This window comes from Diaphorina citri, unplaced genomic scaffold (genome assembly GCF_000475195.1).
Source record: "Diaphorina citri unplaced genomic scaffold, Diaci psyllid genome assembly version 1.1 scaffold102, whole genome shotgun sequence".
NCBI lineage: Eukaryota > Metazoa > Arthropoda > Insecta > Hemiptera > Psyllidae > Diaphorina > Diaphorina citri.
In genome coordinates this window covers 181,779-194,289 of record NW_007377539.1, presented here as the reverse complement: position 1 = coordinate 194,289, position 12,511 = coordinate 181,779, and the positions used below count along the sequence as shown (strand labels likewise).

The 12,511-nt window shown below is 37.2% G+C and overlaps 1 protein-coding gene across 3 annotated transcripts in view; it reads right to left on the bottom strand.

Moving 5' to 3' along the window:
• Nucleotides 1-1,798: 1,798 nt before the first annotated feature.
• The window catches only part of LOC103524509 (cytoplasmic tRNA 2-thiolation protein 2), a 12,834-nt gene continuing 2,121 nt past the window's right edge, over nucleotides 1,799-12,511 (bottom strand). The window contains exons 2-9 of one of the 3 annotated variants that reach the window (XM_026819908.1): nucleotides 7,004-7,078; nucleotides 6,595-6,794; nucleotides 5,705-5,951; nucleotides 5,443-5,578; nucleotides 4,694-4,825; nucleotides 4,050-4,208; nucleotides 3,469-3,668; nucleotides 1,799-1,976 (exon numbers count right to left, since the gene is read on the bottom strand). In XM_026819908.1, the coding sequence (XP_026675709.1) occupies nucleotides 1,814-1,976; nucleotides 3,469-3,668; nucleotides 4,050-4,208; nucleotides 4,694-4,825; nucleotides 5,443-5,578; nucleotides 5,705-5,951; nucleotides 6,595-6,794; nucleotides 7,004-7,078 (1,312 nt within the window). In that variant the 3' untranslated portion in view covers nucleotides 1,799-1,813. Of the gene's footprint in view, nucleotides 1,977-2,747; nucleotides 3,056-3,326; nucleotides 3,669-4,049; nucleotides 4,209-4,693; nucleotides 4,826-5,442; nucleotides 5,579-5,704; nucleotides 5,952-6,594; nucleotides 6,795-7,003; nucleotides 7,098-12,511 lie in introns of those variants that run through there. The other 2 variants (XM_008489522.3, XM_026819909.1) reach the window with 2 other exon arrangements.

Sequence of the window (12,511 nt, the reverse complement as noted above, 5' to 3'; positions counted from 1 at the left end):
CCCCCTCACGCGAGATATTGTAAGACATAATGTGTTTTCAAGCCGGCTTGTGATGAGCTAGAACGCCAGACGGAAACATATTACAAGTGTTCAGTATTGATTTCTTCAGCTTTGTGTGAAACAAAGAAGCTTATAGGAATGGGTTTGAAACAAAGTACGCGCAGTCTGTAATTGGAATTTGAATTGAAATTACCTACATGTACAAGTAGTTGAAATTTGTAATGGTAATTGGAATTACATCACACAATTTTTTACAACCCAAATCTTAATCGCCCACAAATTTATCAAAAATATTCCAGACCATTTCACCACCGGTAAAAACGAAGTCTAGACCTGATTGAATAATTACCCTCTGAAATCAGCAAAATCGAAAGATTATCAAGGTTATGTTTTATGGGATAAAATTTATGATAAGATTTTATTAAACTGGGTAGGTATTTTTCGTTTCAAAATAATAAAAATTCGAATCCCTAATCGCTGTTATAAAAAGAGAAGTTTTAAATGGGAATACAAGCGGTGCTTGCGTTCTATTGCACATTATTGAATCATGCTTTCATGCTGATAATTTCCCCTCCTTTAGTTTTCGCTCAGACTTGCACCTCCCACTTTTTGTTCCCTTATCACCCCCTTAGTTTTTTTTTGAACAAGCGATGTAAATTGCGGACGGCAGCGCGGCTGGTGCTAGATATTTGCATACGATCACATGTGACGCTATGTGCGGTACGCGATCTTATGTAGATTTTACAATCATTGGGTCATTTTTTTCTTTCCTTTTTTTAGGTCAGGAACTGGGAACTTCGCCTCTCCTTCCACAAGTAATTTTTTGAGAGATTCTATTTACCCTAACAGGGTAGTAAGACTAGTAAGCATAAAATACAGCTTAGTCAAAACTCACACAAAGGGCCATCGGGCCAAAAAATCTACTAAGACTTCCTTTATGTGTTGACTGTTGAACGTGCCGAATTTAACCAAAAATCGAACTAAAAGTAAGAGAGGTGAAACCAACAAACAAAAAGACAGAAAAACCGTAGGAAACTTGGAACAACTACAAGTAGGTAGCATAGGTACTAGTTTCATGTTGATTGTACCTATTTAAAAACGAGGTTCATTTATTTTCACTGGAAATACCATACACAAAAAGCCAACTCTGAGGCTTAAGCGTAGGGGCAAACAGACCCAAAATTTGGGTTAAGCTTGCTCGGTAGCAAGGCCATACTAGAATGACTACCAGAAAATGCAACAAGGACTTTGTCCTGAGGTCTCATCATCTTGGATTTACCAAGAGCAGCACGGAACTTGTGATTCAAATATTGAAGCAAGCAAGCTCTGTAAATAAAAATCAAAAAGAAAATAGCCATTAGCTTACGGTAAGGTAGTTAAATAACAAACTGAATCAGAGTTATTTATTCTTATTATTTTATTTAAAATTCTTTTCATTTTATAATTTGAAATTCTTATTTAATCCTTTGTTTGATAAGAGTATCCAAAAGACACTAGCTGCATTGTCTTATTAGATATTTACCTATATTTATAAAAAAATCTTACTTGCAATAAATATCCTTCAACCTCAGGACCACTTCTCCATTGTTTGTATTGCATCTTGGGCATAACTTATCTGCTCTGGAAAAAGAAAAGACAACTAAATTGAACAATTTGGCTTTATGTCAAAGGTAATTACTTACCTCATTAGCTCTCAAATGATTTTTACAAAATTTACCTTTAGGTCGACATCGACAGTCAAGAATCAAGTGTAAGGATATAAGTTCAAGAGAGATCTCAAGTTCTTGGGTTCCTTGAGAAAAATAGTAGGCATTTATTTGTAGTCTATACATACCATATCTTTCACCACATACTGGCAGGCGTAACACAGAGAGCGTTGAAGATTATCCGGGCCCTCATTATCCTCTGTCCTACTGACTTTTTCATTCGGTGTGTACTGCATCCCATTGACTATTTGATTTGGTATGTCCTCCGACCCGTTAACACTTTTCTCAGGTATATCCTGCGAGCCAACTGTTTGATTCACGTCTGTCGTGACTATTTATTTGTAGTCTATACATACCATATCTTTCACCACATACTGGCAGGCGTAACACAGAGAGCGTTGAAGATTATCCGGGCCCTCATTATCCTCTGTCCTACTGACTTTTTCATTCGGTGTGTACTGCATCCCATTGACTATTTGATTTGGTATGTCCTCCGACCCGTTAACACTTTTCTCAGGTATATCCTGCGAGCCAACTGTTTGATTCACGTCTGTCGTGACTTTGGATGCGTGATCAGGAGATTCCGAGCTGATGTTGACGTGACTCAGTTGTTCTCTAGTGGCGTTAGACACGTAACGTGAAAATCTCGTGGCTCCCATGGAAGAGCTGGCTAGATCAGCTCTGGTGTCTAGAGGTGCCTGAACATAAACAAACAATAAGGATCTTACTAACAAATAATAAGGATCTTACTTTCTTATAATAGACAAGTTGCGCTTACTTAGGTGAAGTTTCAAAGTCAAAGAGCAGAAAAAAAAGAGGAACTAGTTGACGTGACTCAGTTGTTCTCTAGTGGCGTTAGACACGTAACGTGAAAATCTCGTAGCTCCCATGGAAGAGCTGGCTAGATCAGCTCTGGTGTCTAGAGGTGCCTGAACATAAACAAAACTATTTAAAAACGAGGTTCATTTATTTTCACTGGAAATACCGTACACAAAAAGCCAACTCTGAGGCTTAAGCGTAGGGGCAAACAGACTTACAATTTGGGTTAAGCTTGCTCGTTTTGTCTTCCGTGTCCGTGAGATAGGCATGACATTTATCTCACGGTCTTATATTACGAATCTACGAATTTATTTAAAGTATGATTGAGGCGAGGTGTGCCATTAGGTGAACAACTCCAATCAGTCAATAACCCCTCCGGGGCGGCAATCCTCATCCCAATACCTCCATTCGATGACACCCCTAGGGGTTTATCACAGCAAGAAGTCACGAATCTGATCTTCCATTTCATTTAAACTCTTCTCCTGTAAGCATTTCTTCAGAATGCCCTCTCCAATGTCCTTGTCACTCGTCTGAAATTAAGAATAGAGATTTAGAATCATCTCCGTGGTTTTACAGGGACTTTTTTTTTAATTATGATGTTTGAGGTACAATGCTGAAGGGATGCAAGACATTTCACGTTATTTTACAACTCATTAGCTCTCAAATGATTTTTACAAAATTTACCTTTAGGTCGACATCGACAGTCAAGAATCAAGTGTAAGGATATAAGTTCAAGAGAGATCTCAAGTTCTTGGGTTCCTTGAGAAAAATAGTAGGCATTTATTTGTAGTCTATACATACCATATCTTTCACCACATACTGGCAGGCGTAACACAGAGAGCGTTGAAGATTATCCGGGCCCTCATTATCCTCTGTCCTACTGACTTTTTCATTCGGTGTGTACTGCATCCCATTGACTATTTGATTTGGTATGTCCTCCGACCCGTTAACACTTTTCTCAGGTATATCCTGCGAGCCAACTGTTTGATTCACGTCGGTCGTGACTTTGGATGCGTGATCAGGAGATTCCGAGCTGATGATGACGTGACTCAGTTGTTCTCTAGTGGCGTTAGACACGTAACGTGAAAATCTCGTAGCTCCCATGGAAGAGCTGGCTAGATCAGCTCGGGTGTCTAGAGGTGCCTGAATATAAACAAATAATAAGGATCTTACTTTCTTATAATAGACAAGTTGCGCTTACTTAGGTGAGGTTTCAAAGTCAAAGAGCAGAAAAAAAACTAGGGAATTTTTCTTTTTCTTCTAGACTTCTAGATCCCGAGATAAATCGATTTAAAATACCTAAGATGTATTGAGTTTTCCTGTACAACTGAACCTTTTAAGAAGCATTGATCGAAGTAAGAGAATTTTTCCAATTGTTTTCAGGGTAGGTCCTTATTCAATTTTCCTTCTTCTAAATAATCTGTGGCCCGCCATGTGTAAGCTCTTGGAAAAAATGTCCCACTATGCAGTTTGAGTTCGAAATCCCTGCAGTAAAAATACGCCATCACACCGATTCACACTTACCTTACACAGCAGGCAAGTATTGTTCACATTCATACTGGTAAGATCTAGAGAGAGTTTATCAGCGGTACGAAACACAGTGGATACTGTCGATGGGAAATTGGTTTGCAGATCTGTGACGAAACTTTCCGCAGCCTTCTGAAGACTGGCCAGAGGATCTGCCTGTGAAATAAATGGTACATAAGAGGGTTAGGTGGAAGAGAATGACCGAGACAAAAACTTCGCCTCTTCAGTTGATAAAACGAGGTGGGGTCTAAGTTTTATGTCATCGAGGGGAAAAAAGTGAGATTGCAAAAAGACGATTTTGCATTTTGTTCGTATTTCTGTACGTCTAGCGTCTGTTCAAGGTCAACACACAAAGGGCTATTCGGTCACTAGATTTTGAACCCAACTAGATCTTTGGGCCCCTGAGCGGGCTTTTTTTTCTCAGTGAGTTCTATGTCAAGTGTGCCGAGAGGTGCGTGAACGTCAAGAGTTTGAGCGACGCCCCACCTATATTAACTCGAAATAGTTTTGATTGTGTTGACAGTTTTTTCACTGATCAACCAACACTTTATGATCCTAATACCTACTTAGTTATATTACCACGAAACAGTTTTGACGGTTTATTAACTGATCAACCAACACTTTATGATACTAATACTTACCAATGTGGCTAGGGATGGCACATGCACAGGTGACAGATCATTGAATATGTTATAATAGATGACTTCCTTGGAACTGAAATCGCGTAGGGGCCTCAGAGTGATTATGTCTCCCGTCCTGTCATCACTGAAACCCTGGGGAATTTATTTACATTATTCATTTAACTATAGCATGGGAGGGCGTTAAACAGGGAGCAAACCAGTTTAGTCCACCTGGGGGACTTTAAACAGGGAGTATGCCAGCCTCAATTTCCCTTGGGTATCCACTCTTAAAATTTGTAGCCAAAACCAAATGTCAGCCCAAAGCAATCACCCTAGTTAGGGTTCATTGAGAGGCTGACGAAAAACGCCGATCCCGTCTGTACACGGGAAAAAAAGACGAAGAAAAAGAAGATTTACCGTATAGCATGAGTGCAGTTAATAACAGTTCACGAAAGACAAGTAGATAGCCAATTATCATCACTCTAAAACTAGTTAAAGAAGTTACTCGTATTAGATGTACAATCATTTAGGATCCCTGAAGGAACAAGAACGTAATGTTTAGTACTCCACAGTAGCGTTTTGGCAGCAAAGAAATGGAGACAATATGTTTCATTTACTAGGAGACAACTAAAATGATCAATATATTCCAAGTATGTACATATTAAGTACCTACTCTTACATTTTTCTATCACTATTATTTTATTTTTACTTTCTACTACTAAAGTATAGCGAAGTTATCAAGCTATACTGGTTTTGATAGGTTTCATTACCACATCTAACGGCACATGAGCTCCTTTTCCCAGGGATATGTTGGCGATGATTTTGGTTGCCAAATCTGTTTGAGTCTCTGCCGTGAATATTTTCGTACAATTCAACTTCTTGGCTGCTTGGAGGAGTAGATTTTGCCTGAAAACGAAACCAAAACATTTTTGTAATAGGTTTATTTCAAGATTTTTTTTTAAGTTATTAATATCAAATCTGTCATTTTACATAAGTAGGTACATGTGGTACATAAGTATTTGGTTCTCTCACCTCAGTGTTTGCAACAAGTACTGTCTGGAAGACAGTGTCGTGACCGTTTGGAACATTTTGTTTATTTCACTGTCCTTAGCAAATTGCTCGAGAGGTAGCTCGGCCACATCAGTATACAGTTTCATATTGTCTGGCTCTAGTGCTTGCTCCAGACAGGTGAAATAGCTATCGAAATACTTCATGGCAGTTGCTATCTGTGCATTGTTGGCCTTCCTCTCACTAATGCTGACTTGGGATATACTGCCATCTGGGAATGAAGAATTAGATAAAAAGCAAATGTAATGTCACTTGTAAGAGTTGTAGGGTTTTAAGTTAAGCATTATTCAACATGATTTGAGCCTAGATGGACAACCAATTGAGGACACAATAAGTGTTATTGGTCATATTGTAGTGTGTAGCACACTTGCTCTTTTGAGGATATTCAGGAGTTGGTTGAAAACTTGCAAAGTAGCATATCCTAGCAGATGACAGGAGAAACCTTACCTAAGGTATACTGCCATCTGGGAATGAAGAATTAGATAAAAAGCAAATGTAATGTCACTTGTAAGAGTTGTAGGGTTTTAAGTTAAGCATTATTTAACATGATTTGAGCCTGGATGGACAACCAACTGAGGACGCAATAAGTGTTATTGGTCATATTGTAGTGTGTAGCACACTTGCTCTTTTGAGGACAATTTTATTCAGGAGTTGGTCGAAAACTTGCAAAGTAGCATAGGTATCCTAGCAGATGACAGGCGAAACCTTACTTAGGAGAAGGGAGAGGATGAAGAAAAAGAAAGGTGGAAAGAAAGAGGGAGATTAAAAGGGAGGGAAAATGACTAGAACGACAGAGGAGTGAGAAGGAAGGAATGTGAGAGGGGAGGGAGAGAGCTAGAGAATAGGGGACTCACCATCTATGTAGATAGCACACACTGAGAAGAGAATTCTCTTATGACTGGATAGCTGCATGCCTTCCTGCAGTAAATGTAGCAAGGCCATACTAGAATGACTACCAGAAAATGCAACAAGGACTTTGTCCTGAGGTCTCATCATCTTGGATTTACCAAGAGCAGCACGGAACTTGTGATTCAAATATTGAAGCAAGCAAGCTCTGTAAATAAAAATCAAAAAGAAAATAGCCATTAGCTTACGGTAAGGTAGTTAAATAACAAACTGAATCAGAGTTATTTATTCTTATTATTTTATTTAAAATTCTTTTTATTTTATAATATGAAAATCCTATTTAATCCTTTGTTTGATAAGAGTATCTAAAAGACAATAGCAGCATTGTCTTATTAGATGAAAAAAAAAAAATCTTACTTGCAATAAATATCCTTCAACCTCAGGACCACTTCTCCATTGTTTGTATTGCATCTTGGGCATAACTTATCTGCTCTGGAAAAAGAAAAGACAACTAAATTGAACAATATGGCTTTATGTCAAAGGTAATTACTTACCAGCATTTAATCTGAACTTGAACCTCTAGTCTAACATGATAAGCAAGAAGTTACCTCTCTTGCTTCAAGCAAGAGAGGTAACTTAAAATATCAACCAAGAAATAGCATTTCAGCATTACTTGAAGAAGAATTTAAAGGGGAAATGAAGAAGTCTCATTCAAATATTGCATCTTGGGCATAACTTATCTGCTCTGGAAAAAGAAAAGACAACTAAATTGAACAATATGGCTTTATGTCAAAGGTAATTACTAATTACTTACCAGCATTTAATCTGAACTTGAACCTCTAGTCTAACATGATAAGCAAGAAGTTACCTCTCTTGCTTTAAGCAAGAGAGGTGACCTAAAATATCAACCAAGAAATAGAATTTCAGCATTACTTGAAGAAGAATTTAAGTAAAGGGGAAATGAAGAAGTCTCATTCAATGCCAGGTCTAGTTTCTGAAGGTCTTAGGGCTTCTGCAAAAGTTAAGACACTTACAACCATCAATAATTTTAGCTCACTCAAATTCTATGATCCCCCGGTCTAGACCAGAGTCAAGTTTCTTACCAGAAGTTTTTACCTAAGACAGTCAGCATAGTTAGCTTTGAGGGTAGCATGTCTGAATTGTAAGTGCTAGGTCACAGGTTTGATTCCCACCCAGGGTGGATTTTATTCTATACATTTAAGGTTTATTCTCAGAACAGCTGGGTTTCTCCTATCCTGTCTTCCTTCTCTCTTCCCTTTCGGGACGCCAAAACCTTTGCAACGTGAGATAGGCATGACCTTTATCTCACGGTCTTATATTACGAATCTACGAATTTATTTAAAGTATGATTGAGGCGAGGTGTGCCATTTGGTGAACACCTCCAATCAGTCAATAACCCCTCTGCGGCGGCAATCCTCATCCCAATACCTCCATTCGATGACACCCCTAGGGCTTTATCACAGCAAGAAGTCACGAATCTGATCTTCCATTTCATTTAAACTCTTCTCCTGTAAGCATTTCTTCAGAATACTCTCTCCAATGTCCTTGTCACTCGTCTGAAATTAAGAATGGAGATTTAGAATCAGCTCCGTGGTTCTACAGGGACTTTCTCATTAGAGATTTAGAATAAGCTCTGTGGTTTTACAGGGACTTTTTCATTAGAGATTTAGAATCAGCTCCGTGGTTTTACAGGGACTTTCTCATTAGAGATTTAGAATAAGCTCCGTGGTTTTCAGGGACTTTTCCATTAGAGATTTAGAATAAGCTCCGTGGTTTTACAGGGACTTTATTTTTATTGCGATGTTTTTGGTACGATGCTGAAGGGATGCAAGTCATTTCACGTTATTTTACAACTCATTGGCTTTCAAATGATTCTTAGAAAATTTAACCTTTAGGTCGACATCGACAGTCGACCTCAAGTGAGATCTCTAGTTCTTGGTTTCCTTGAAAAAAAAAAAAAATAATAATAATAATAAAAAATAGAGAAGTTTTTACCTAAGACAGTCAGCATAGTTAGCTTTGAGGGTAGCATGTCTGAATTGTAAGTGCTAGGTCACAGGTTTGATTCCCATCCAGGGTGGATTTTATTCTATACGTTTAAGGTTTATTCTCAGAACAGCTGGGTTTCTTCTATCCTGTCACATGTCCCTTCATTGTTTTTTTTTTTTTTTTTTTTTTCAATTTATCTTTTTAATTATTTTCTACAATGTTGTGTCCAGTAATCAATGTTCTGATCACATTGTTAACCACTCTTTCCCTTTATGTTTCAGGGCTTATCCTTTGTATTTGTGTGCATTGCTTTTACCTCTGATGTTTTGTGTTATTTCTTCATCCCCGTTCAGTACCTGTTCTTTGCTGCAAGCACGTGGGTGTGGGTCCATTACATTTACAACAATGAGCGAGGACTCACTGCAAGCACACTCATACTCTATTTTATCATTATTTTACTTGAGTCCAGTGTGAAGTAAGTTTTAGTTCTAAAATTTATCAAAAGCTTTAATTACTTGTGATGAGGCTGGGAGTTTTAGATTTAGGTAGATTCAGAAAAAATAAAAATAAAAGTAAAATAAAATAAGTACCTATTTAAAAATTTTATTGGACTTACATAAGTACTGAGAAATTGGATCATTTCCTTTTGGATCCTTGAGTTAAGGATCAAAGATCAATGCATGTTAGTTTCTAGTTAGGTGACCACCTGGCTTATTAATCTCATGCTGCTGGCTAGATTACAGGTTAAGCAGCATTGTGTGTGGTTGGTATATGGATAAGTCACTCACTTTCATACTATTGTTTTCCAGGTTCAAACCTGAGCACCGTCATGCACTCAACATAAATCTGTGTAAGCCATTTGCTGCCCATTGTATTGGGTTTCCTATAGTCACGACAAGGTATCAAAGAAATTCCTCTTCTAACTACGCGAGTCAATCATTAACTGTACTTTCTCTTCTTTGTATTCAGTATATTGTTTGAAATTTTGAGCACACGGTCATCATTGTCCAAAAATTTTGTTGGTAAAAAAAGACCCATTTTTCTCAGATCTCAATAAGGATTTATTATTAATACCTACTTATTCGAAGTGGAATTTTTTGATTCTCTATCAAATCACAGGTTGTTGAATTCGGAGGAAAAATCTTATTAAACCATTTCAAACTTTGTGACAAGCTTCAGGTTCCTTCTCTCAGGAATAAATTTAAGCCCCCCTACAAGGTATCAAAGAAATTCCTCTTCTAACTACGCGAGTCAATCATTAACTGTACTTTCTCTTCTTTGTATTCAGTATAATTGTTTGAACTTTTGAGCACACGGTCATCATTGTCCAAAAATTTTGTTGGTAAAAAAAGACCCATTTTTCTCAGATCTCCATTAGGATTTATTATTAATACCTACTTATTCGAAGTGGAATTTTTTGATTCTCTATGAAATCACAGGTTGTTGAACTCGGAGGAAAAATCTTATTAAACCATTTCAAACATTGTGACAAGCTTCAGGTTCCTTCTCTCAGGAATAAATTTTTTTTTGTGTCTTCTTTGGTTTGTTCCCTCCTATTTTTTCTCTGTTTTTGGGAGAGATTTTCATTTATTTCATCCACCAAAACTTTTACTTTATAATTTTGAACTTTTCAAAAAGTTAATTTTTATAACCAAGGATTTCAGAATGCAATCAGTACTTAAAATAACAAATGAAGTGTCAAATATTTAATGAACATTTCAAATGTCTTGGTATTGAAACCAAAAATGAAATGGATTTCTAGACAAAAGTTGAAAATTTGAATTTCAAGATTTGAGAAGAATTCGTGTGATTTATTTTTCATTTATGTGAAAATACCCCCTGCATTGTAGTCATTGAATTTTTATATGGCACAAGCAGGCAATTAGTACTTAAATGACCACCTGGCTTATTAATCTCATGCTGCTGGCTAGATTACAGGTTAAGCAGCATTGTGTGTGGTTGGTATATGGATAAGTCACTCATTATCCTTGAGTTAAGGATCAAAGATCAATGCATGTTAGTTTCTAGTTAGGTGACCACCTGGCTTATTAATCTCATGCTGCTGGCTAGATCACAGGTTAAGCAACATTGTGTGTGGTTGGTATATGGATAAGTCACTCACCTTCATACTATTGTTTTCCAGGTTCAAACCTGAGCACCGTCATGCACTCAACATAAATCTGTGTAAGCCATTTGCTGCTCATTGTATTGGGTTTCCTATAGTCACATTTAGTTTCAGTGAGATTCGAAACTGTTACTTTTCCTTTGTATCTGTGGGATGTAACAAGGGTACAAGGAAATCATCTCAGGATTTGTTTAGCTCATTTGGTAAGTACAGTAATGTTAATTAAGTTCACATAAAAAAAAGTTATGTAGGAAGTTAGTGTATAGAAAATAGGTAGTATTTTCATTACCTCATGCAGGTAAACATTTCTGTAAACATCAGGAATTGAGCCAGAAACCTTCTGGACCATGTTTGCTATCTATTCATTCTCTTTATTATATTACTTCAGATGGAGAAGTTGCTCATAAGAATTATCATCACAGGAAAGAGCGAGGACTCACTGCAAGCACACTCATACTCTATTTTATCATTATTTTACTTGAGTCCAGTGTGAAGTAAGTTTCAGTTCTAAAATTTATCAAAAGCTTTAATTACTTGTGATGAGGCTGGGAGTTTTAGATTTAGGTAGATTCAGAAGAAAAAAAATGAAAATAAAATAAGTACCTATTTAAAAATTTTATTGGACTTACATAGGCGTCAAACAGGGAGCAAACCAGTTTAGTCCACCTGGGGGACTTTAAACAGGGAGTATGCCAGCCTCAATTTCCCTTGGGTATCCACTTTTAAAATTTGTAGCCAAAACCAAATGTCAACCCAAAGCAATCACCCTAGTTAAGGCTGATTGAGAGGCTGACGAAAAACGCCGACCCCGTCTGTACACGGGAAAAGACGAAGAAAAAGAAGATTTACCGTATAGCATGAGTGCAGTTTATAACAGTTCACGAAAGACAAGTAGATATAGCCAATTATCATCACTCCAAAACTAGTTAAAGAAGTTACTCGTATTAGATGTACAATTATTTAGGATCCCTGAAGGAACAAGGACGTAATGTTTAGTACTCCACAGTAGCGTTTTGGCAGCAAAGAAATGGAGACAATATGTTTCATTTACTAGGAGACAACTAAAATGATCAATATATTCCAAGTATGTACATATTAAGTACCTACTCTTACATTTTTCTATCACTATTATTTTATTTTTACTTTCTACTACTAAAGTATAGCGAAGTTATCAAGCTATACTGGTTTTGATAGGTTTCATTACCACATCTAACGGCACATGAGCTCCTTTTCCCAGGGATATGTTGGCGATGATTTTGGTTGCCAAATCTGTTTGAGTCTCTGCCGTGAATATTTTCGTACAATTCAACTTCTTGGCTGCTTGGAGGAGTAGATTTTGCCTGAAAACGAAACCAAAACATTTTTGTAATAGGTTTATTTCAAGATTTTTTTTTAAGTTATTAATATCAAATCTGTCATTTTACATAAGTAGGTACATGTGGTACATAAGTATTTGGTTCTCTCACCTCAGTGTTTGCAACAAGTACTGTCTGGAAGACAGTGTCGTGACCGTTTGGAACATTTTGTTTATTTCACTGTCCTTAGCAAATTGCTCGAGAGGTAGCTCGGCCACATCAGTATACAGTTTCATATTGTCTGGCTCTAGTGCTTGCTCCAGACAGGTGAAATAGCTATCGAAATACTTCATGGCAGTTGCTATCTGTGCATTGTTGGCCTTCCTCTCACTAATGCTGACTTGGGATATACTGCCATCTGGGAATGAAGAATTAGATAAAAAGCAAATGTAATGTCACTTGTAAGAGTTGTAGGGTTTTAAGTTAAGCATTATT